General features: G+C 44.1%; 1 protein-coding gene across 3 annotated transcripts in view; it reads right to left on the bottom strand.

Annotated features, from left to right (window-relative positions):
* Positions 1–2332: 2332 nt before the first annotated feature.
* LARS (leucyl-tRNA synthetase) overlaps positions 2333–23894 on the bottom strand; it is a 27917-nt gene continuing 6355 nt past the window's right edge. For 2 of the 3 annotated variants that reach the window (XM_017822935.1, XM_017822936.1), the window contains exons 7-32: positions 23230–23342; positions 22818–22881; positions 22237–22304; positions 21662–21887; positions 20488–20575; positions 20321–20397; positions 19650–19703; positions 18855–18995; positions 18082–18159; positions 17077–17162; positions 16921–16986; positions 16747–16829; positions 15986–16124; positions 13717–13929; positions 12760–12817; positions 11962–12025; positions 11147–11330; positions 10824–10914; positions 9854–9994; positions 9158–9298; positions 8964–9074; positions 8007–8117; positions 5909–6013; positions 3909–4004; positions 3402–3534; positions 2359–2640 (exon numbers count right to left, since the gene is read on the bottom strand). In XM_017822935.1, the coding sequence (XP_017678424.1) occupies positions 2435–2640; positions 3402–3534; positions 3909–4004; positions 5909–6013; positions 8007–8117; positions 8964–9074; positions 9158–9298; positions 9854–9994; positions 10824–10914; positions 11147–11330; positions 11962–12025; positions 12760–12817; positions 13717–13929; positions 15986–16124; positions 16747–16829; positions 16921–16986; positions 17077–17162; positions 18082–18159; positions 18855–18995; positions 19650–19703; positions 20321–20397; positions 20488–20575; positions 21662–21887; positions 22237–22304; positions 22818–22881; positions 23230–23342 (2937 nt within the window). In that variant the 3' untranslated portion in view covers positions 2359–2434. Of the gene's footprint in view, positions 2641–3401; positions 3535–3908; positions 4005–5908; positions 6014–8006; positions 8118–8963; positions 9075–9157; positions 9299–9853; positions 9995–10823; positions 10915–11146; positions 11331–11961; positions 12026–12759; positions 12818–13716; positions 13930–15985; positions 16125–16746; positions 16830–16920; positions 16987–17076; positions 17163–18081; positions 18160–18854; positions 18996–19649; positions 19704–20320; positions 20398–20487; positions 20576–21661; positions 21888–22236; positions 22305–22817; positions 22882–23229; positions 23343–23894 lie in introns of all 3 variants that reach the window. The other variant, XM_017822933.1, reaches the window with a different exon arrangement.

Here is a 23894-nt window from a genome sequence, read left to right as displayed (position 1 = left end):
CTGATTCCAAGGCCAGGAATCCAGGCTCTGCCCTCCTGCTCATGGCCAAGTTCCAGCTCAAGCTCCCAATGCTACTTCTGAGGCTCTTTGCCCCCATCAGGAACCGACAAGTAAACAGGACGATGATATTTAGCATTTCTTGCCTCTTTCTTTTCAAAGTGCTTGGAAACCTCTGGCCAAGAGGAGAGCACAGCACTTCACTCTGTCGTAGAAGTGAGTCCATGGGGGCAGGGACAGCCGGGGTGCAGGGGTGGGGCCCTGGGTGCTATTTCCAGTCCCAGCCCTGGGTGATGCCCTGTGGCCCCCCCTGTGCTATCAGCACCTCAGATGAAGAATGAGGGGGTCACGGCTGCCCTCCCAACAGCAGCAAATAAATCTGCACGAAATTTTCAGCTCACAAGTCCCAGCTGGAGGTGGCAATTTAGGCTCACGCTCCCAAAGCCACCACTGGGTCAGGAAACTGCTGTGGTATGAGATCTGGGCATTGTGTCCAGGTTTAACTCACCAGGGGTACTGGGAGCTGCATCCAGGTTTAACTTTCTGATGGGGAGCAGCAGCAGAGGCAGGGACTATTGTAAAATACTCCTGCACTTTAGTTTTAAAAACCAGGTGTGTTGGATGGTGAGGGAGAAGAAAGGGATGGATGAAAGGAACCATGACTCAGGCTCCCTTCCTGGCAGGTTTGAACCAGGACAGCCTCAGTGCAGGGCAGCTCCTGCAGGCCAGGGCAGCAGCAAGTGGCCAGGAGCTGGAAGCACTGCCCAGTGTCACCGAGCCTGGGAGCAGCAAGGAGGGTTCACACATGGCACAACCAAGGATCAGCTACTGCTTCCCATCCTGCACATCACACCCACATCATTCCAGTGCCCCAGTGAGCTCATGGGCCCGATCCAGGGAAGGACCCTGCTGTGGGGTAGCTCAGTCCAGCCCCTGCCCTGCCTGGGATGTCTCCCCTGTGCTTGGCCAGGCAGCACAACAAACCTCCCGCCATCCCACCAGCACCCCAGTGCTCAGCCACGTCAGAACAAAACCTGCAGAACTACCTGCCTTGGAATCCAACTCAGGGCCTCAACGCAAATCAGCTGATTTTCTCCTCCTCACGTGTTGTAAAAGACAAAAAGGAAACCTGGAGGGAAGTAACATGACCCCTGCCCAGAGCTGCCTTTTTGCAACTAGTACGGATTTTTCCAGGGTGCGAGGTTTTGTTGGGTGCTGGGCAGCACCCCAGAGCACTGACCACGGGACAGGATGGGGGAAAAGGGGAGGCTGAGGACACCCCCAGATCAATCACAGTAACCACATGGAATCAAAGCCCAGCTCTGCCACAGCACCAAGGTTTGCCACTGCTACTCAGACAGTCCAGGAGCCAACCAGGGATCCTTGGAAGAGCAAACAAAGGTTAACAAAGACCATTCCAAAGCTGTGTCCCAGGCCCAGCAGCCCATATGCAGGTGCAGCTCTGGGTGGTGATGTTGCTGCTCCCCACTTCAGTGGAAAACAATTCCCCAAGGTCACACAATCCCTCTGACTCAGTAAGGCTCTGCTGAGCAGTAACTGCTGCTGTTTTAAACAAAACACAGGTTCTGGATGCTCCACTGGTGCCACAGAGTCAATAATTCTCTCTTCTGTCTGTAGAGCCTGCAGGGATTAATAAACTGCTCTGAACTGAATTCCTGAGCAAGGAATTCCTGCCCAAGGCTCTCTGCAGAGACATTTTTACAGGGTGATATGCAACAGAGAACATTCCTCTCTCACCAGCTGTATGGCTTCTACATAGATTTATCTTTTTATGTACCAGACTACTTACAGTGTTAACCAAGGATGGGGCTCCTCACTCTGCTCTGTACTTGAGACCAGGTAGGAAAAGAAGTGCCATCCTCAGGCATTACCCAGGACAGAATAAACAGGGATGGGACTAAACAGTGATAGGACCTTAGACATTCATCCTGCCAGCTGGACTTCCAGCCTGGCACAAGTGACATCACCACACTCCGTACCCTGTGTCACACCAGTTCCCACCTGCCAGAACCACCCATCACCCCTCCTCCCCACACCCCTCAAGGCAGCACCAGGCACCCCAGTTAAAGCCTTCAGTGGAATGGGGCTTGGATGGAGCCAAATCCAGCTTGGAACCAGCACAGCTCCCCCGAGGAAGGAGTGGAATCCCACAAAGGCATTTGTTTCTGAACACCCTACCCAAAGCTGAAAAAGAAGAGTCTCCACATTAACATTCAGGGTAACTGTTTCAAGAGAAGCCAAAAAGGTTCAGAGGAAAATAATTTCATTAAATCCCTGTTTAAAAGAGCAGGGGGAACTCACACATGAACTCAGGTTGGTTGGGGTGGGCTTTTTTTTAATAGAACAAATTCTTTGTCTATTACAGATGCTTCAAAGCCCCTCCATGAGCCTTCCTCACTGCCAGGTATGTGCCAGTTCAGTGAACCAGGTAAACTATTGTGTCCCCAATGTCCCTCGTCAGGCCGTTCTCGGTGACACGGACGTGCCTCTGGGCCAGGTCAATGTGGAAGATGGCTTGTTCCAGGATTGGAGTTTTCCCTGCTTCCTCTTTGCCAAGGACTGGAACACGGCGGGGCCCAAGCACGGGATCATCAAACCTCATCAGCTTCACTTTAGAGAGATCTGCACAGAGAGAGGGGCTGGTCAGGCCATGGGAGCTGCACACAAGTTAGCCAGAGCAATGCCTACCCCTTGGGACTTCCACACCTGCTCCAAGGAAACACATTCTATTTGGAGTAACAGTCATGTTAAGGTTTACACCAATACAATTATGTCCCTCAGTGGTTACACAGCAAATCACCAGCAGAAATGGGGAAAACACAAATACCAGCTCCCAATACCACACTCCAAGCACTGAATTTGCCTTATCTGGCTCAGAACAGCTCTGAGTAACCAGTTATTTCTCATTTTCTGAGGAATGAGCTGCAGAGACTGGGAGGAAGAGGAAGGTCAGAGTTGTATTCAATACAAGTCCCTATTAAAATACACACTAATAAAAGACCTCTAAAGCAGTCCAAGAAAAATCCTTAGGAAGCCTGCGATCCTTCAACCAAGCCTTCCTGCAAGTACAGCCTTCGAGCCCTGTGCCCAACAGCACACTGACACCTTCTGGGAAGAGACAGAGGGAGTCCCTGTTTCATCTCCCTTGTTTTCAGGAAAAACTCCTCTGCTGTCACAAGTTTAAGGATGAGGTCCAGATCTCCCTTTACACCTAGCTCACAGTGCTTCAGATTGGTTTGATTCTCAGTCCCTGCATCTTTCACCAATACACAGCTCTGTTCCCATTGCACCAGCACAACCTTCAGCAGCGCTCACTTCCACTTCTCTCCTGGAGATGTTGGTCTCACCAGGTGGGTCAGCTGTACACCTGTGCTAGTGGTTACCTTTGATTCCTCTGTCCATCTTCATCAGGCGCCTGATCACGGTCTCTCTGTTGTCCCCTTGCCTGATGTCCATTTTTGTGGAGAAGTGGCCGTTGGAGGGCTGAGGGTTCACCAGGAACACAGACACACCAGGCTGTGAGAGACAACACAGATCTTAAAGGAGAACCTGTGCTTGTGATCCCTCAGGGGAAACGTGAAACTAAACCAAATAAACATCTGCTGTCTGCAAATCTTCTGGGGAATAAAATCCCTTTAGAACTTGTCCGGCAGTGCAGGATGCCAGTACTGCCCCAAATCTAAAATACAGCCCAGAGTTCAACAAAGGTTTAGGACACATTTAGGGAAATCAATTACATTTTTACTGTTAAAAGAGCTAGAAATATTCATACATGATGAACAATCCTGTCTGATGGAAGTTCTTAAGTGGCATATTCACTTTTATCTGGGTTTTTTTTAAGTTTTAAATTAAGTTTTTAAGACTTCCACTATCCAAATTTCTGATTTTACCTCAGTTCTGAACACAGAAAATGGTTTTCCAGGACAGCAGTCTTCTTTGATTTTATCTTCTGCTTCAGAAGCAAACTTCACTTCAATATGATCCAGCTGCAAAACAAAAAAAAAAAAAAAATGGGAGAGGAGGGAATAAGCAGGAGTTTAATGGCTTTGGAAGGAACAGCAGGAGTTACAGCCCCATCAAACAGCTGTTTGTGTAGGGAAGTGGAAAGTAAACCTGCACTGACATAAGGCAACAACAGCACACCTAAAACCATAAAATCTTGTTGGAAGGGACTGGAGTGTCACCTGCTCCCTGTGTGAGGTGCCCAAGACCCCACCAGTGAGTTTCTGAGGGCAGGGATCCCCAGAGACCCCCCCAGTCTCTCTGGGTGGCCTGTTCTGAGGATACACTGCTGTCCCCACAATGTTCCCTCAGCCTCACAAGCTTCACCCAACTCCTGGTCACTGTCCCTTGTCTGACTGGCAGCTCACCACCTCAACAGAGGTTGGTTTGGTCACCCTTAACTCTCTAAGCAGCACCACTTGCTCTGAAATCTTCCCCTCAGCCAATCTCCACAAGCCCACAACCTTCAGGTCATGCTCTCCAGGCTCCCCCAGCCCCCCTCATGGTCCTCTGCTCACCTGTCCCCAAAGCCTTTGTGCACTGGGGGAGGGTGAGGGGGGCACAGCACTGACAGAGCCCAATTCAGACTCACCAGAGCTGAGGGGTGACTTCCTGACTTGCCCAGTCATGTCCTATACAGGTAACTCCCTCCAATGTAGGTCAGCACCCAGTGTGGCTCGTTGGCAGGGACAGCACAGCCACACCAAGTTCCCATTAACCCTGAAAACCTCCCAGTGAACCCCAGTTCCCTGCAGCAGAGCTGATGGCATGACTGGGAGTCATCACATGGGGTGAGTCTGCACTGGGGCAGAACCTGACAACTCCTGCTCAATTTGTCCCACATGAAAAGATCCCCTGTTTAACAGCTGCACTGAGCCAGTGCTCCCTCCCTCAGGTCAGTGGGGTTTGCAGATTAACAGACAGTTTAAAGTAAAAGTTATTGCTCACTCTTGACTTTGTTCTGACATGGGACAAGCCCAGCAAAGTCACACTTCTTTCATGCTGTACAGGTTATATCAAGCTCTGCAATATATGAAAGAGGTTCTTCACCCACAGAGTGGCTGGATGCTGGAATAAGCTTCCCAGGGCAGTGGTCACAGCACCAAGCCTGACAGAGTTCAATTATCATCTGGATACTCTCAGGCACATGGTGAGACTCTTGGGAATGAGTGCAGGGCCAAGAGTTGGCCTCCATGATCCTTGTGGGTCCCTTCCAACTTGGCATATTCTGTGATACATATTTTCTAATTCTTGAAACGGTTGCTTTTGGTTTGGGCTTTTAGGGTTGGTTTTTGATTGCTTTAGTGGGGTTTTGTTTGTTGTTTTTTTCTTAAACACCACCTGCCTGAGTTGTGCCCTCATTGCCGTGTTTCCTATTAAACTAAATTCTGTTCCTCATATGAAGCAGCACAACTGCTACCAGATTGGACCCTTTTCACAGAGCACAGTGTGAAAATCCCTTACCAGAGCCTGCTGCAGTCAATGTGCCAGGGTAGGAGCCAAAAGACTCTGATCATTCTTTCTAGTAATGCCTTGAACCAGCTCCTTCTCAATTCCTCAGCTGGAAACATGTAAGATACAGGCTGGCTCAGAGAAAAATGTCTCTTCAGAAGTCTCACTTTACTCTCACAGATACATCCAGTTCTGCAGTAAAAACCAGCCCTGGCTTCTGGGACCATGTTTGTGTAGTACACACCTACCCCTGTGTCTCATGTCTAGATTGAACAGATTTATATACCCTCATTTGACAAATGGAAAGAGAAAGTTGCTAAAAAACTGTTACTTGAGCAATGTACACCCAGAAGTTAATGTAAACAGGCTTAGAGCCTTAGGGAAGGCTGGTCCTTCAGCTATCCCAATAAATGCTGGGTGCCAAGTCTGTACCAACCTCCAGGGAATTTGTCAAATAGACAATGTTCTCCATGAGCACTGCACGCTCGTCAAACTCCAGTTCCAGATCAAGAACACGTGAACCATTCTTCTCCAGGTTTTCCTGTCAGGGTGGGAAGAAAAGAAAAGGGTATTAAAAAAACCCTATAAATGCTGCAAGTAAAATAGTGCTTCAAAACGGCAAACTATCCACATTAGTCATGAAAAGAACAGGCTTGTAAATCCGAGAGCTCTCTGCTGGCACAACACTAGCGTTGGAGCAATAATTTTCTTGTAACAGGGTTTCTTCTGCAGGGAGTTGGTGACACTGATGGGAGGAGTAAGAGCAATTAGAACACATTTTTAATATAGAATTGAAAAGGTGTTTGACATTCACAGTTATTTATAATCCCTACTTAATGCGCAGGCTGAGAATTCACAAAATCAGTCAGCATTTCAGTGGCATTTCACAGCAGGAAACTCAGGCTTATGACCCAGTTTAAAATAAAGGACGAGCCCACAACACCTGGACGTGCTCACAGCAGCCGTACAACAAGTTCTCTGCAGGGAAATAACAACCACTTTGTATGTTAACATAAAAGTAACTTAATTAGTCCAGAAAGCCAGCAGCAACAGTCACAAGAGACACAGTATTAAAGGCAATATAAAAACCACGCGTATTTTTTTTTTTTTTTTTTACTAAAACAGAACTTCCTCTTCAGAGTTTAATCTGCCCCTGCCTGGCTCTCACACGCTGAGCCAGCTGCCTCCTTTGAAGCTCTGCTTTGTCAGCCTCAGCATGGTTGTGGTTTCCTGGTTTCCTCATCAGTTTAATGTGAAAGATTCCCTTTTAACACGGAACTGCTTCCTTTTGTAAATCACGGAGGTTCTCCTACATTTCAGCCCTCCTCTGATGAGTGGGAAGCACAAGCAGAAGTGCTTCTTGTACTCTGGAAGTGCTGAATAATTGGTTTCAGACAAAAACACTCTGATCTGGAGAGTCTGAGGTCAGATGTTTCCATGTGTCTCTGTGAAATTGCCTACTCTCTTTGAAAGTGAAAGGATGGGTTTTGGGTAGACCTCAGCACACCAGCCCCTGTGAGCCCCAGGATCACTCACTGCTGCCAGACTAAGGACACCAAAACCAGGGATGTTTCAGCCTTAACTCCCAGGACAGAGCTTATCTGATCTTTCCCAGCTGGCTCAGTGGATCCAATACATCCCTACAGCTCTTACAAACTTAGACAGGAAGCTGCAGAGCTGCCCTGTGCTCTCTGCTCCTCTGAAGGCTTCCAAGCTCCCATGAAAAGGCAAAAATCAGAGCAACCCCAGGGAGAGGGCAAAGAGCACCTCCATTTAGAACACATGACAAAGCTTTTAAATACAAGACATTGTTGCGTGCATTTCAAAAATTAAGCTAGAGCTTAAGGAGAAAAAGTAATTTTTTTTACACTCATTAAGATTTTTTCCATCACTAATCCCTCCCAACTTCTTGATCATGAGAAGTCAGAGGTTTTAAATCCCACTCTGCAGGCCCCCCTTTTTAAAATATTGTGAATTCGTTGCTTCTTGGCCCTTGCTTCTTGCTGTATTGAATTTTTATTGTGAAAGCAAGCAGAAAAAAGTTCCTTAAAAAAATGGAAGCCAAGATTTTCATAGGCTTCCACGACTCAGGGAAAATAATGGAATATCAAAATATTAAGTGATAAACATAAGAATTATACACAAAATCCATAATTCCATTCGAGGCTCAGAACAGTCCCTTTTTATCTCCCTTTAAAGTACTGCAAAACTCTGGCCTTGATCTTAACTTCCAATTTTATGTCTCCAGAGCAACACCTGATTCTCATTTCATCATGGAGAAGTCAAATATGATACATTTAAAATGCAGAAGAATCCAGGTGTGTTTGAAGCACCTGCAAGCACCAAACCTCAACCAGACCCTGAGCTCACCTGAGTTAATTCACGTAGAGACATTTTTATTATGTAATTCTTCCAGAGATGTTAAAGATGTTTATTAACAAACACATGAAGATGCCAAATAAGCAAAGGGCAGGAGGGAGACACTTCACTGACCAAAGCTTTTCCTGTACCAGAACTGTCTCTCTGACACTCACCTTCACCATGGCAACAAAAGGCATCACCTTCTTCATATACTTCTTCAGCTCTGGCAAGGTATTCAGCTCACTGGCAATTACTTTATTATCTGGAAGTTGACCTCCACTGACCTAAACACAGATGAACAACCATTGAAGAGAACAGGTATCATTAAAAAACTTGCCCTTTAATATCACATACCCTCCCTGCTTTCCTATAAATGCCAGCAAGGTTTTTCAGCATCATTGATTCCACGGATAATTTACTCATCCTTTTGAAAAATCAGCCCAAACAGCATTTAACACTAATACAGAAAAAAAGCCTAAACAATGCCCAAAGGTGAATACCCCCAGAACTCCACATGAGGAATATTGGTTTGTCTCAATGCCACAAGCTGGAATAGTCAGGACTCCCTAATCTATCAGCTACAACTCAGGTGTGTTCAAGCCCAGGACAGTTCATCAGGATCCTAAAAGCCACTCTGAGCTGTTTCCACATGTCAGAAGCACAGATCCTTCCACTTTCAGAAAGGATTATTTCTTCTTATGACTCATTTATTCCGTTTCAACCTATTTCTTGTGTAACACTGCTGAGTGGTACACACACCCAATTCAAGGATCAGAACAATGCTTCTAAGCCCACTTACAGAGTAAGGAAGCATTAGTCTGTCAGTCAACAATGTTTCCACAGAAATATACTTGGGAAAAAGAATATTTTAAAAGCTAATCACTTACAAATAAAGAAGTAACAGAGCATGGGTATGTTTTTACTCAGATTGTCAAAACCAATAAAATCCGACGGTCCTTGGGACATTTTCATTAAGCACCAAAACTTACTGTACAGTTGTAAAAACATAAAGAAAATTAATCTACTGAAATCATTTGGTAACAAGTTACAGCTTATAAATTTTTTACAGAAAGAAAAAGAGCCCCCAAAAAGCAGGGAAGCAGGTCAAGGGAACAGGAAGGGACGAGCACCTGGAAGTGCTTGCGCAGGACAGACAGGGTGGTGTGCTGCCAGGGAGGGTAGTTCTTCGCCACGTAGATGGTACAGTGAGAAGGCTTCTGGGCAGGCTCTTTAGTGCTTTTCTGAGGAAACAAAAAAAATTAGGAATGAGTCCTTAGGCATTATAGAATTATTGAGCACACACACTTAAGCAGACAACCCTCACCTTTCCTTTCACAGGTGCCATGTAGCTCTTGAGGCGGAGCCGGAGGTCGTGAGCTGCTTCCATCAGGTACTGAGAGGAGCGAATTAACACCTCATCCACAGGTCCTGCTGCTGGCCAGGAGGCTCTCATGATGGAGTCAGGCTTTGGAGAGAGGAAGCAGAGACATGCACTGGGGTGAACGCACATTATCAGGCGGGTTTTCCAACCATTATAGCTTGATTGCAAAGTGGAGTTTGGACAGTTCGGACCTCAGTGAGTGCCCACCTGTAACTAGGCTGTAAAGGAGTGAGCACACAGCCAACAAACACTTCTTTGCAAGTGTGTTCAGGACTATACAATCACAACTATACAATCACAACTGCCATATGGCTACAGAACTCCATCTACAAGCAGAAGCCACTTTAAAAAAACAAACAAAACTAAGTTTTATGCATAAGAATATTGCATTGTTTGGCTTAATTTGAGATCACCTCCTTGTCAGTAGACAACCAAAGAGACTGGTATTAAAGTTGCATGTATCATCACAGCAACAGACAGGCTCCCTGCAGTCACTGTCCCAGGGACAAGGAGCCATTCTGGCTCTTTGGATTCTGACACGTTTCTTCTACTTGCACATGAATAACACCTGACATGAGCGTTACCGAAATCCAGCAAGAGCTTAGGTCTGAATCAATGACAGAACTGAAGCACCAGTACCTTCCCCAGCAGGGACCAGATGTGTTCACAGAGGTGGGGGCAGATGGGAGCCAGCAGCAGAGTCTGCACCTCGATGAACTGGAACACCAGCTCCCTGTGCATCCCCTCGATCGCCAGCTCCCGGTACTTGTCCTTCGCTGCCTGAAAGACACCAGAACAGCCATGAGCCCTCAACTGCCAGGGAGAAACACACACTTCTGGGCTCTAACGCCTTCACAGTGTGAGCAGCTTGTAATAATCCATTACTGAGTTCTAAGAACTGTATTTTCCTGACGCACCGGAGTGTGAATCTGCCAGTTGGCCCTTGGATTTTTGCATTAATGTAGTACTTTAAAAAAGTGTTTATTGGCACAAACATAAAAGACAAAAACATCCACAGCTGTGTATCAGGTGCTGTCATCCCAAATAGCCTGCATACAGATACTAATAAGGACTAAGAAAAAGGCAATGAATATGATCTATCATTAAACATAATTCAGTCTATTCAATCCTGCTCCTGAGTATCTCAAAGCAGCCACATGAAGGAGTGTCTGTAATTCGTTAAGTGGAGCCGCACGGCTCTGCAGACACTCTGGAGACATGGTTTATGGAGGATATCAAAAAGCACTCTGCTTCCAAACAATTTTGTTGATGAATTATCTGGATTTCTTATGAAGAGTTCCTTATTACAAAGGAGTTAAAGAAAAGCAACACTTTTTAATAGTATCCTTTTTTAAGTAGCTTTTTGCTTGTACTAGAATATCAAGACTATTTGCAGCATCACATTTGTCTTCTTTTGGACATTTGTAAACTGACACAAGCAGACCTCTGCAATTCCAGATTTATTCCACTGAAGTACTCATTTCTTGGCACAATTCTGATTCCAATTCAGCTGTATAATTAAGGATCAGAGACAGCAGGATCAAAAGAAATCCACAAAGTAACAAATACCAGGTGTCAAGTTTCTTACACCTCAGAAGAGCCCTCCTACCTGAAACTCAAAGAAGCCAGTTTTCAGAGCTTCCTTAAACATCATCTTCTCATAATTTTGTTCTGTCTTCATTATGCCTGCATTCATCTCACTGGGGAGGGAAGGGAAGTGACAACATCAGTATTGCATAGTCTGCCCCACATAATGGCAATGTTCTGTAAAACACTGTCACTGTCACCAGTGCAGCCCAACCCCATCACCTGTTCTTTAATGTGCTCTGTTTTATGGAATTCATTAATTTGTAAAGAAAAATAATAACTACAGGATTGCTCCTTGCAAGGAAAAAAATGGCCCAAACTGTACTGTTAACCTTTGTACCACACCTGGCAAAGACTCTGTCATTGAAGGTGTTGGCAGGGCCGCTCCTCAGGCTGTCTCTGTTTGCAATCATTTCCTTCACCCACTCCACCCATGTGTAGAGACGAAGAATACCAGCATCTGCCATGGCTTCCACGAAGTTGGCATCTTCCACAGTGTCTCCAGCATCAGCCAAGGCCAAACGCATGCCTGAAGGAAACGGGATCAGCTACCGTGGCTGGATGACAATGGATGCCCTTAGCTGGCAGATATCCATGGAGCCTGGTGCCTCCTGCACCTCTGACAGCTCACTTCAGTCAGAGTTAATAAATGCAAAGCTAAGTCATAAACTGCCTGGCCAGCCAGAGATGCCTCAAAGGAGGCACTTCATCTGGGAGAGGCACACTGCCCTCCTTGGGAAGGGACCAGACAGACACTAGAACCGGGAGAGCAGCACAGTCACTGCCCAAAATGCAGGAGTGTGGAAGAAGGAACATGAGCAGTCATGGATGCACAGTGCACAAACATGTACACACCCCATGCTCACAAACAGCATGTGTCTTGTGTTCTGATCTCTTAAGTGAACATAGAAAGATGAAACAGGCCCTTCCTGGAGGGCTAAACCCCAGGAGCAGCTCCTGGCTGAACCAGGTGTTGTGCTAACACACATCCCAATCTTCCAAACAGAGTGCAGCCTTTCAACAAGAACAGGTGGTAAGTGGCAGATTTATTGCCATTCAGTACTCCAATAAACACATTCCAATAAACTCCTTAGAGCAAAACACTCATTTTAGTCATTTTGGCATAATTGACAATCAGATGCAGGTCAGAACACACTCACCATCTGCAGAAAACTTGTCAACAGCTTGAGTGAGGGTGAGGAAGTTGCCTGTCGATTTAGACATCTGAAAGAAAGAGAAGAGTGTTTGTTTTCTCACACATCCCCTGTGTTGGTGGATAAGCAAGACAGACCCAACAAGGGTTTGGGTAAACCATTTTTTCATGAATCACAGCAAAAAGCACGTGGTAAATCTGAACAAGGTCTCACAGCAAAAGCAGACTGAACTCTGCAAGCACCCAGCACCAAAATATAACCCCAGAAATTCCCTAAATTAAACTTCAAAATTGGCATTTTCAGCTCACCCTTCATTGATTTTTCATTAAGGACTCTGCTAGGGTTTGTTTGGTTGGTTGGTTTTTTATTTCTCCTCATATCAGACAGTCTCCAAGGCCTAATTCCTGGGTTTGGCCACTTTTAATTCAACTCAGTCTCAGAACTCGCACACATTAGCAAGTTATTGGCACAAACTCTCTCCTCCCACTGCACCTATTTCAGTGCTTTACAAAGCTGAACCTTAGTAAAATAAATAAATCATTCAGCATTCTATATTACCTTAAAACTTAACAGACATGCACTGAACTCTTTACTAAACTGGCAAGGCTACACAAGAGCTGACTTAAGAGAAGTGCTCAATAGAGGAGGAAAGGCAGGTCTTTGATTAATGAAAAACTGGAGGGCACCAATGAAGAAATTTCAGTATTTCCCCCTCTTAAATTCTAAGAAGAATTTTCCAGTCTGGCTGGCAAATGCCTATTTTGACAACACAAAAGCCATGTCATACATGAAACCTCACTGTACCTTTTCAGAATTGAGGAGCAGATGTCCATTGGCTCTCACAGCTACTGGCCATTTTTCTCTGTTTGAAGACAAGATACAAAGCATTTGGCCAAGTAAACACATTTTCTCTTTTTTAAAAAAAGAACAAACATTTTATGTTCCAGTTTGGGATGAATGCCTTAAGTGGAATCTTCAAAAAGATACCTAAGGGCTGTCTTAAAAATACTAAGGAGTGTCTTTGAAGATGAAAAGAACTGCAGTATAAGGGCTAGGAATTACCATTGCTGAAAGGTAAAGCAGGGAGCAGTGCACCTGCAATTCTAGTTCATTTATCTCACCTCCCTCTATTCAGATACATTTAATTTAAAGGGAGGTGACTGGCACTGCCCAAGAGCACACAACAGCACTGGGTCCACATATCTCTACCCACAGAGGAAGCAGATATCAAATTCCCCACAATCATCTTTATAGTACATCAGAAACCCACTTTTCCTGTATACAATTTTATACAACCCTTAAACAGAGGCTCGAGGGAAGGCAAACAGTATCTTCATCCTAAAAGCACCATGTGATGGGCAAAGATTCTCAACCTAGCAGAGTCAATGGAAATGCATACATATATATATATATGTACACTCACACGTATATATACACATATCCACAGTCTGTTTTAACCATCCTTGAGAAGGAATTAAGAAGACTTAATAAAGTCATGCAAATTCCAGTGCAGGGATACAGTTCAACACTGGAAAATCCACGGGAAGAGATATGGCAGAAAAAAACAGGGGAAATAACGGTAAAACCCCTCCCATTTCAGTAACTTCTACTGCAGACAACTGTATCAAAGCTGCAATATGAAAGAACATATTTTCAACCCAATTCTGAGTGTTGTACAGTCCAAAGGCAATTAGCAAATGTAGTGGAACTACAAACTCTCCAGCTTTGCCTCCTGCACACCTGCATCACATCCCAACTTACCTTTGCCCTGGCCACATGGCCACATGATTGTAGAGGTAGTATGACAGATGATTTGGAACAAGATCTTTCCCAGAAACTCTGAGATCCACAGGATACCAGAATTCAAACTCCTCTTTTAGCTTATCCAACTTTTCTTTTGGAATCTCAGTTTTAGGAAATGGAGCTGCCTTGAAGAAGATGTAATCCCAGACTTCTTTGCTCATTTGATGTGCCCTGCACAGAATCAGTCCCACATTGAGATGTCAGTAGAAGCTCCTTTCACACTCCACAGCATTTTGTACAAGGCAGCTTAAACCTGTTGATCCATTCTGACAACACACTCCATGTGATCAGCAAACACAGACAGAGAGTGCCCAGGTCCTTTGCCTGAGATCAGATGAGTAAGTCCAACAACAGAAGCAAACTCAGAACTGCTCGAGCCATGCCCTGCTTAAACTTCCTTTTGAGATTTCACAATAAAGCATGAAGACTCCCACAGAGAAAAAGTGATTAATAAATAAAGCATAATCTTCAGTGTCCTGGAAACCCCATGATTTCTTTTCCATCTGTCACCCCCAAACCTCAGCACCACCGTAACTGAACACTGAGAGCCCATCACTAGCACGTATCATAGAGCCATTCCTTCTGGCTTCCAGGGAAGTCAAAGGGCAGGAGGCCAGGAGAGAACTGCTGTACAATTCACCTCCTACATGGAAAACATTCCCACTTTGAATGGAATGAACAGTTAACATTAACATTTACTACAAGGCACATCTTGCCAATTATTAGAGGCAGGATCCAAAATTTTGAATGAGAACACGGCTGAGATGCAACTTAGACCCACAGCTCTGCAGCCACTGGGCTGCATTAACACATATCCTTATTTATACAGAGAAAATTTTACTCTTGGCTCCTCAGAACCTCAGTGGAATGCACCAGACACTGCCTGCAAGCATTCCAAATTAAATACTTTCAAACTGAACTTTGCTATGTGTTAACACTTGCTAAGGGGCTTTGGCCTGTGCTGTGCAGAGAGGAAAATTCTGGACCCCACATACCTCCAGTACACATTAAACAACCACCTCAAATGACACTCCATACCACCAGCCTAGAATAAATCTTACAGGCACTGATTTACTGGTTTGGTCCTGGTAGCTCTTGTTCTAGGCTTTAAATTCCTGTGCTGTGACTGAGCTTGTGTTTAGTGGCAAATCTGCTGTAACAGGTGAAGGTGACTAACATGATGGGCCATAAAACCCCTTTTCCTTCACCCCACGCAGCAAGTCCCAGTAAAAAGCATTTGCCAAATCTGTAAGATGTTATCTACTCACATAGGAGTGCACTCTAATTGTCCATTCTTAATTACATCAAATCTGTAATTCAAGGCTCAGGATGCTCACTTCAAAGCTTGTTTCCAGACATGACTAGCTCGTGGGTAGCCTCTGTGTAATTAGAGAGGTTTGAGCCCAAATGACAGCCTTGCCCAGTCTCCCAGACCTATTTCTCTCTGTAAGAATCAGAATCTTTACTTTGGAAATGGTTTTCAGATTAGTTATAGCATTGAGTAAGAAAAGTTTCATTTCCAGTGTGTAAGCTACTCCAGAAGGCAGTTAATAAACCACACAGAATTACAGCAGAACACTCAAGGCACAATAGGAAGTGATTTTTTCAATTCCAGACTGAGCTGTACTATCTCATCTCTCTGATCCCTATCACTGAAGTTCACAACCATTCCAACCAAAAGGTCACGGGGCAGCCTTAAGAGGTTTTTTGGTACAAATGCCTCCCTCCCTCTTACTCTGAAGGCTTCCACATACAAGTTGTGCAGAAAAGATGGTTCTAAGTTCCTAAGAGAGTTACCAACATTTAATACAGTGACAAAAACTAAGTGCTAAATCCTCCTCCCTCTGTACACTACAGCCCAGAATTTGTAATAGTGCAAAGCAGCCTCAGTAAGCAGAGAGACCTCAGCAGCCACTCAAACACCTGGCAAGGACCATTTCAAGGCAAGTCAAACAAGTATTGAAAAGCGTGATTTAATCTGCACACAGTTCTGCTTTCAGAGGCATTTCTCCTCCTTTTCTCTCACACTGCCCACCACACTCCTTTCTTTCCTTATTTCCCCTCTGCAGAGCTGCTGCAACTTTGCTCACAGGAGGTTAAGTTTAACAGCAATGCTTTTTAAACACAAAAGCAAAGATTCGGCCTCCTTGGGAAGTCTTTGTGCAGAGCAATTCAGGAGATAAGCACATCCAATTAAAAAGAGAACTCAGTGGTTCAGTCTCCTTACCTGATGCCCAGAGGAGATTCTCCTTGGCCCCTCAGGTTCCCTCCCTGTAGCAGGTGAGCCACTGTGTAATAGGCCATGTAGATGGTGGAGTCGGAGAGAGACTCTATCAGCCACTGCTCATCCCAAGGCAAGCGGGTCCCTGGACAGGGGGAAGGCAGCTCTCAGGTACAGTCAGCACCATCCCAACCAACAGGCACCACTCTCAAGCACACATAAGCAGTTTATGACTTTCAGGGGAACATATACACACATATATATACATTAGTGTTCATGCTCATGGTTTTAAAAATCATGGTTTTAAAAATTAAACTACGCGTTTGAAAATTTTACTCAAGAGCAAACGCTGGTTTTGAATCAGTCTCCTGACACAGCTCAGCTCACAAACATTTGCTGGGGGTTATAGTGCACTTCTAACAGCTGTCCCATGTCAGGCTACACAAGATGAAGGCTAGTCAGAATTTAAGGCCAAGAAATGGTATTAGTTCCCTCTCCTGTGGTCCCTTCCAAACCAATGGCCCAGATAAAAAGCTCCCAAGATGCTGCAGATTCCCTGTAGCAATGCAAAAATAAACAGCCCTGGCCACTTGCATTTCCAACAAAGCACTCCTTCTCTGGGACACTGGGCCAAGATGCAAGTTGGATAATGCTGTTCCACACTTCCCTATACCATTGGGGATGCTAGACAGCACTTAAACCTTCCAAATGAAACAAGGACTACCATCCTCATGAAGCATTGAGTGAGAAAGGAGTGTTTTGCCTACCTAAGCCATATGTCCTGGAGCAAGCATGCTCTTGTAGCCAACCTAAAGTAGCTTCAAAATTTCTCCTAGTCTCTTCACAGAACCTGTAAGAAAGAAGCTCTTACTGCTCTCAGCCCTCTCAGACCCCACCAGCATCAGCAGTCACTCCCCATCACAGCCACGTCCATAACTCACGTTTCCAGATGATTCAAGCACTCTGAGGCCTGTTTCTTCCAGTTTGCTTCACCATAATCTAAATACCTACAGTCAGGGAAGATTCATTGTGATAAAGCAATCCAGAAGTAGGATACAGTTGGAGTCACTTTATAACTACAGCTTTACTTCACTTACCACTGGTCACAAAGGGCCACGACACACTCATCAGCAGATCTCGACATAACTTGTTTCTCAGGTTCCATATAAATCATGGCTTCATTCTAACAGTTGAAAGGGCAGTGAAGGCAGAGATTTAAGTATTTAGCAAAGTCTTGAAAATCCTGACAATTTACTAAAAAGCATCTCCTCCATTCTAATCTGGTTTATGGCATTTACTGCATGGCTCTCATCCCTGCCCAGGCTCTCTGCCTCAGTATTCCCCTGGGTAAAATGAGGCAAGGCTTGACTGCTTCTCTGAGGTACCAGCTCACAGCATTTTGTACAAAGTGTCTCCATGCATGAGGAAAAGGAGGACAGAAGCACAAAATATTCCTCACTGACTATGCCCCACTGATTGAAACAGCTCCTAGAAAACCCCAGGGGACAGAGAGAGGTGGGGAAGGTAAAGGAAAATTGAATGCTGAGCTTCCAATCTACCTGCACACACCACATATGCTGATGCAGGGTGAAGGGTTACAGTATAATTTGGACATAACAATGCTGCAACTACAAGGGAATAACAACTAAATGACAGAAGCCTCTCCCACTCCCAGCCCTCATCAGGAAAGTCTGATTAGTGGCATTACAGAGATGCCACAAATGCTGTTCATTTACTGCTCTCCCTTCTCTGAAGGATGAGCAGCCCAGCAATTGGGCATTTGCACATCATACATCCCCTTTACTGGCTTGAGACTTAGAGTTCAGATCCTAAACTTCCAGTACCCTCCCAACTATATTAAAGAATAAATAAGACCACCAAAACATGTCCTTAGGCAAGGTGATGGGATAAGGCAGGGAATAAGAGGACTAATTAAGCTACTCATCCCATTCAGCCCAAGAACACCAGGTCCCTCTCTGAGCAGTGTTCTGTGCTCTGCAGAGGCCCAAAGCACCCTGAGGGCTGCAGAACCACACTGGGGGTTTTCCAACCACTGTAAAAATGGACAATTCAGCAGCAGCTATGTGCACACTGTCACATGCCTTATCCACCATCAGCTTCTGAATGCATTTCTTGACATCTTGAACTTTTTGTCCTTTGAATTCATCCACCAACATCACCTGTAAAAGATGGGTCACAGGAGACGATTTTTTAAAAATTTAACAAGAAATAGGTGCTATAACTCTTCAGATCAACAGAAGGAAGTAGCAGGTACCACAATCTCTGACATGTAAAAAACAAGAATATGTGGGGGTTTTTTTTTCATTAAGTGTAGCCATATTTACCCAAAAAGAGTTTGTACACACATCAGCATTCACACAGGTGATGGAGCATAAAAAGTCAGAAATAAAAACTGTTGCCAGCTGAGGAATACACAGAGATCTACTGCACAAGTAATGACAGGAGGAAAAAACAAAACCAAAAAAGCTCAAAACAAAAACACACACATTAAAAAAAACCAAACAAACACAAACAACCAACCAAAAAAACCCACCCACAGCAACACCTTGTTCTTTTCATATCAGTTTCCCAATCAATACTTGTAACAAAATGGATCAGCTCCCCAGAAGGTGACCACTTGCTAGGAAATCAGGTTATAAATCTCAGTTTGCACTCATACATTCCTCCATTCTATTTCTCCAATTCTGCATCATTCTTCCAACTGCAGAACCTGGCTGCAGGAGGAGCCTAAATGAAAAGTGCTCTGGGGAAAAAGGACAGTCTTCCTCTTTCTTGCAGTCTTTTTTTTAATTCTTTATCCACTTCTTTTTTCCTAATCAAACTCAGCAAGAAACCACAAGCTTTTATTACTTACTCCCTCATAGAATCCTTTCAGGTACACTCTCTCCTTGGCCTCTGCAAGCTTTTCTCTGTCATTCTGGCTCTGGATTTTGAGCTCATCACAGACAAAGGGAGCACAGAGGCTGCCATAGCCCGGGATTTCAATGATGGGCACCTGGGAATTAACAAAGGGCTGTTAAACCCCATTGCAGCATCTAACACAAACCAAGTTACACAGGGCTTATGAAGTATTGGTGCAGTTCCACTCATCAACCAAAAGTTCCTGGCAGTCCCCAGGGTGGCTCCTGAGCAGCCCAGTTTTAATCTCCTGACATGACACCAGTACCAAGCTGTCCCAGTACTGGAGCTGGTTGTTGAACCAAGGGTACTGCAACACACTGGGATGGCTTTTTGGGATTGCATTTTCTAATGAAAACTGACTCAGCCCTGAGGCTGCACTAACAGTGAGGGACTTCAGCTCTTTGCATAGAACAGATACATTCATAATCTGGCCATTAAGGCTCAAAGGTTTGGTTTTTTTTTAAATCAACCAACAGGTTATATTCCATTTTCCAAAACAATAATTCCCACAAAAATTTTCTCTCTGAAGTATAGCATAGAATAACAAGCCTTGGTTGCAAGCCCTAATAGATCAAATATTATAACTACAGGAAAAAAAGAAAAATTTGCTCTAAGCTTTTCAGCTCTTTCAGCTGAGGAGGACTTCAAACAGAAATTCTGGAAGAGACAGGCACATCTCCTGGTTCATTCCTCATCAGTGAGCACAAGGTCCTGTGTGCTGCAGATGGACACATCTGGGTGCACTTACCGGCTCGAAAGGCAGGACCATTTCATCTCTGATGCCATACTTCAACCTCAAAGCCTTGAAAATTGGAAGGGAAAAAAAAGCAACACAGATAGAAGAAAAATATTCTATTTATTATATAGCAAACAAAGCCACTTCCTTGCCTTCTCACCATTTCTCACACCTGAGTTCAATCCCCATCTCATTTCCAGGTGATTCTTTGTCATAACTGTCTACATTTTTAAGAGTGGAAAAATTAATATTGCTCTACCTTGAAAATGAATGGACAAAAATTTAACATTCAGGGATACCTGTTCGGACACTGATGTACTCTTGCAGTTTTAATAGCAACAGCTACTTTGAGTCTCATTTGAAATTCAGACAGAATCTTAATCTCATCTCTGGAAGTAATTCCCACAACAGGAATTCATTTCTGTCTCACTGGTACTCTTCCCTACCTTAACATGCAGCACAAGTTACGTAATTCTTGCCTAAAACTCAAGACACGAAGTCTGAGAAAAAAAATCTGAACCATCCCAGCTGGTTTAAACTTCATTTATTTTTAACTACTTTGATTTCAAGTTAGAGATGGAAAAATTCTAGTTAAAGTGAGTTTCATTTTACCCACTGGATATCCACTTTTGACCCTCTTCACTATGGAAAGGAAACAGAAACAATTCAGTTAACTGACTGACCTGCTTTTTTTTCAAGTCTCTCAGGGTTGCAAAGTCATCTGGAGAGTCAGAGGGAACACTCGTCACCACTCCGGTTCCTTGGCAAAGAAAAGATAAACAGATGAAAAGATTAGTCCACACATTCTGAATGCCCAGTGTCCATCCAACAGGCTCTGCTGTAGAGTTACCTTTATCCTCCTTGATGGTGAGCATGGGCAGGGCATAGATAACCTTGTAGGTGGTGAACGGTGCCGAAAGTGCAGCGCCAAGAATCTCCTGAGCAGGACAAAGGAACAGCGTTACAGTAAATCAGAGGGTTTCAGCCTAGCTGAGCAAGCTCTCCTAGCTGGTATTCTTCACATTTTCTGGCATTCCTTACACATTACAAACAAATAAATACATTTTACGTATACAGTTAGGCAAGGAGGAAGTGCATAAGAAAACCTGTGGTACCATTTCAGACAGTACATACACTATTTACTCGTAGGAAAGTCAAATACCGACAAAGAAACCTAAACTACTGGCTTGTAGAGTTTGGAAAAAACACAGGAAGCAGGAGGAAAGTTTGTTTCCAAATATCTGAAGCACATCAGCATCAAGGCAGGAATGACTTAGGAAGCCAGTGTCAAAAGCTACATTAAACCAAGAAAGAAAAGCATATTGTCAAGGTATTTCATGCACTGACAGGAGGCAGTCTAGATGTGGCAGCTGTCTTCTATCTCACTAATTTGCTTGAATTCACATCATGTCTGCTAACAAAGGAAGAAAAAGTGAAGTATTTTCTACTTCATTTTTCAAAGCAGGATCAAGAAAGACAGTGACAAGTTGTAGTGAATGGAGATTGAGGGATGCAAACAGCTGAAGGTCCTTTGGATCAGGATGAACAAATGCCACTGACTAAATTGCTCAAAGCAAACAAGTTAAGGACAGTGAATCTCAAAACCACTGACATCCAACTGCTCAGCTAAGAAAGCTTCATTCACAAAGATGTACCGGAGCTGTCAGCACCAACAAAAGCCTTTTCCACGTAACCCTTTCCAGCTATTACTTTTCCCCCTCCCTTTCCATTCACTCTTCCCAGCAAGTAGAAAGATGTTAACTTAAAACCATCCCTTCACCAAGTCATACAAAAGGAGGCAATAGGAATGCATTTGTCCTCAGGTAAGTACACCAGGTTACCCTCCCAGCAGCAGCTCTGGCTCGGGTGCCACGGAAGCTGCCCGCTGCTTGCTTTTTTAGCCACTAAACACTCCAAAATTTCTGTAATAGCTCCTCGTATTTTCTTTGTAATTAGACCTCCACCATCACCTTTAAGCCTCAGAGGACCAGCTAAGCCTGCCCAGCACACTGCAGGATGCTCACCTCTCCCATCAGCTCCTTGACCACAGGCACGACCCCGTTGTCCTTGGTGAAGCCCTGGTAGGACATGTTCCGGGCAGCGCGCTGGGTGCAGATGAAAATGTCCCCGTTCCTGGTCTCAAAGCCGATGTACTTCATGTCTGGGCGAAGCCAGCAGTTGGTCTGGCCAAACATGGTCTCTGGCCTGAGTGTGGCAGCCACCAGGAAGATGTTTTTTCCTCTCAGGCCACTGGAGGGGGGGAAGTATTTGGTAAGTTACCAAAACAAAAACATTCCAGATCACACAGAACAGGCTATTAAGCCAATATCAACTTGCAGGTAACGTTTCCTGAAGGAGGAAGTGAGTCATTAATTCTTTGTGAGTTTTCCCTTTCCTTTTTTTTTTTTTTTTAATCTCTAATTTGAGTTCCACATGGAGACAGGGAATAGAGCAGCTCAAAGCACAGACCAGGTCATTGAAGAGAGGGAAATAACCGGGTGAAATCAAATTCTGCATTAGGCAAAACAGACTCTTCAATTCAATGGTCAGTTCTGGCCAGGAGACAGAGCCTATCTGCCATTAAGAAGTAAAGACCTACCTCAATTTCGCAGGGTAAGGATCCAACACCTTCATTTTTATCAGCGTGTACTCTTGAGGCCCAACACCCTACAATTTTGACAAACAGTGCAATAATCAATAAGTGACATTGACTCGAGCAGGAAAGAAAATAAACCCTATTCTGTAGGAACCTAATCCAAACACTATTTAAGGTACTCATGCTTTCCTCAAAGTAAATCCTATTTCCATCCATATGAATGGCTGCTCACTAAAATGCAGACTGCACAGAGATTATACTGTATTCCTACACCCAAAAACTTGTCAGACACTGTCTCAGCAACATCTAAGTTAACAACAGCTTGTTTGTTTTAACATGACAGAGTGATGCTGCTGGCACAGATTGCCAAAGAATCACAAAAACAAGCTACAATGGAAAATACTATCCATAGTTTCAGACAAATCTGCTCAGGAGAGGAGTTCTCTCAATTTTCACACGCACTGACAACTGAGACCCAGTGATTCTGCACGTACAGACTCTTTTTTGCTCCAAGATACAATTTATTTTCCATCCAGTGTTTAAGCTCATAAGCAATGCATGAAAATGTCAAGTAGAAATATTACCTCTCCTGTTTGCCTGTCATGATCCATGCAAGGCTGTCCATCCTTAGGAGAATAAATTGTGTATCTAGAAAGAGGTATATTTTCATTTAGCAGTGAGTACAATAAAGTGCAGAGCAAGAGGAAAAAAATAAAGCTCTTTGGGAAAGAGTTCAGTTTTTGCAAGAGCATTTAGTATTGGCCCTTTTTTGCTTTGAGTTGGTCCCCACGGAAAAAATAAACCAGGAACACAATTTCACCCACTTTGCTGGCACCACAACTACACTTCACCATGTCAGGCAGAGCACCAGCAATGAAAGGATTCTGGTTTCATATGAGTGAAAAACACGCTCTAGAGACGTGTCACAGGGCTCTGTCTTTGGTAAGATGAGTTTATCCACACTCCCAATAAACCCAGACCTGAGGGGAAGCTTACCTTTTGCCAAACTTAATCTTATTTCTTTCCTTTAATGTCAGGAATTGCCATCGTACAAAGGAATCATAATAGGGATTGACATTTGTAGTAATGAAGGAACGCCTCCAGTCCACCTGGAAATGGGCAAGAGGCTCCAGTAAGTAAACACAATCAAGAAATTAAAGCAATCTCATAATGGCAAACTTATTATTTTAAAAATAAAAAGAATTTTCTCTCCAAAAAGATAATGCCAGTACATATCCCACAAAGGCTGTATGCTTAAGCACATGTTTGTGCCTGGTCTCTCAGAGCTGAGATGTCAAAGGCCTGAGGCCCCTCCACTGACTGGGAATTTTAGAGGTTTTGTAGCAGTTTTAACCAACCACTCAAACTGAATTTCAGCACTGCCTTGTTTCATCATCTCTATCTATCTTGATTTTTAAAAATCTGTTGTCAGTAGGACAGGTACCTTCATTTAACATCACATCATTATTCTTCCTAAAACTACTGTCAGTACTGATCACAGACCAGTTATCTCACATGGGAACCAGAAGTCATAATTCCTTTAGTTGACAATTTTCCAGTTAAGACCACTGCACGGGGTACAAGCTCTAAATATGAAAGCATTTAATTATCATCCCAGACTATGAAAAGGTTGAATGAGTAATTCCATAAATACCAGAAAG

The sequence above is a fragment of the Lepidothrix coronata genome, unplaced genomic scaffold (assembly GCF_001604755.1).
Source record: "Lepidothrix coronata isolate B3197 unplaced genomic scaffold, Lepidothrix_coronata-1.0 Scaffold100, whole genome shotgun sequence".
Taxonomy (NCBI): Eukaryota; Metazoa; Chordata; class Aves; order Passeriformes; family Pipridae; genus Lepidothrix; species Lepidothrix coronata.
This window is presented reverse-complemented; position numbering and strand designations above follow the sequence as displayed.